Source organism: Acanthisitta chloris, unplaced genomic scaffold (genome assembly GCF_000695815.1).
Source record: "Acanthisitta chloris isolate BGI_N310 unplaced genomic scaffold, ASM69581v1 scaffold8808, whole genome shotgun sequence".
Lineage (NCBI taxonomy): Eukaryota > Metazoa > Chordata > Aves > Passeriformes > Acanthisittidae > Acanthisitta > Acanthisitta chloris.
Genome location: NW_008685306.1, coordinates 1 through 548, shown reverse-complemented (window position 1 = coordinate 548; position 548 = coordinate 1). Strand labels below are relative to the sequence as shown.

Sequence of the window (548 nt, the reverse complement as noted above, 5' to 3'; positions counted from 1 at the left end):
GGAAGCCTTCAAAGTAAAACACAGCTGGAAAAAGGGGATGCCCGCGTTTCTTTATCTCCCTTTATGCGTATCTAATTCCAGCCAGGCACAGATCCGCGGGAATACAAGGGGCTCTGCGAGGGTCTCTTCCCCTCCGGCATTCCCTTCAGGCTGATAGGGATGCCCAGGAACTGCACGTAGCAATCGCCGTACCACCCCAGCAGCTCCTGCTTCGGGAGGATTTCCTTGCAGCTCTCGTAGAAGATTTGCCCCTGGCACTGGATAGCCGTCAAATTCTGCTCCTCGGGGACCCTGGCACAGTTCACCAGGGACATCCAGTTGCCAGCGGCACCCTTCCCGTCTATGAAGTGACTTAAGCGACCGTATTCAAAGATCTAGAGAGCAGAGAGAACAGGATCAGATTTGACCGACCCTTCCCGCACACGTCTCGTAGCGCGGCGGCGCCTCCGCTACCTCCCACATCAGCGAATTGTTGTCGTAAGCCTTGATTTCGCTCGTGTTGACCACTTTGCCTTGGAAAGGGCCGAAGCGGACTCCTTTGGGGATGG

At 55.8% G+C, this 548-nt stretch overlaps 1 protein-coding gene across 1 annotated transcript in view; it reads right to left on the bottom strand.

The window, feature by feature from the left end:
• Positions 1-543, bottom strand: part of LOC103806988 (PR domain zinc finger protein 14-like) — a gene marked incomplete at its 5' end in the record, with an annotated part of 5,785 nt that extends 5,242 nt beyond the window's left edge. The window contains 2 exon segments of the mRNA XM_009079703.1: positions 83-374; positions 454-543. Coding sequence (XP_009077951.1) covers positions 83-374; positions 454-543 — 382 coding nt within the window.
• Positions 544-548: the final 5 nt, after the last annotated feature.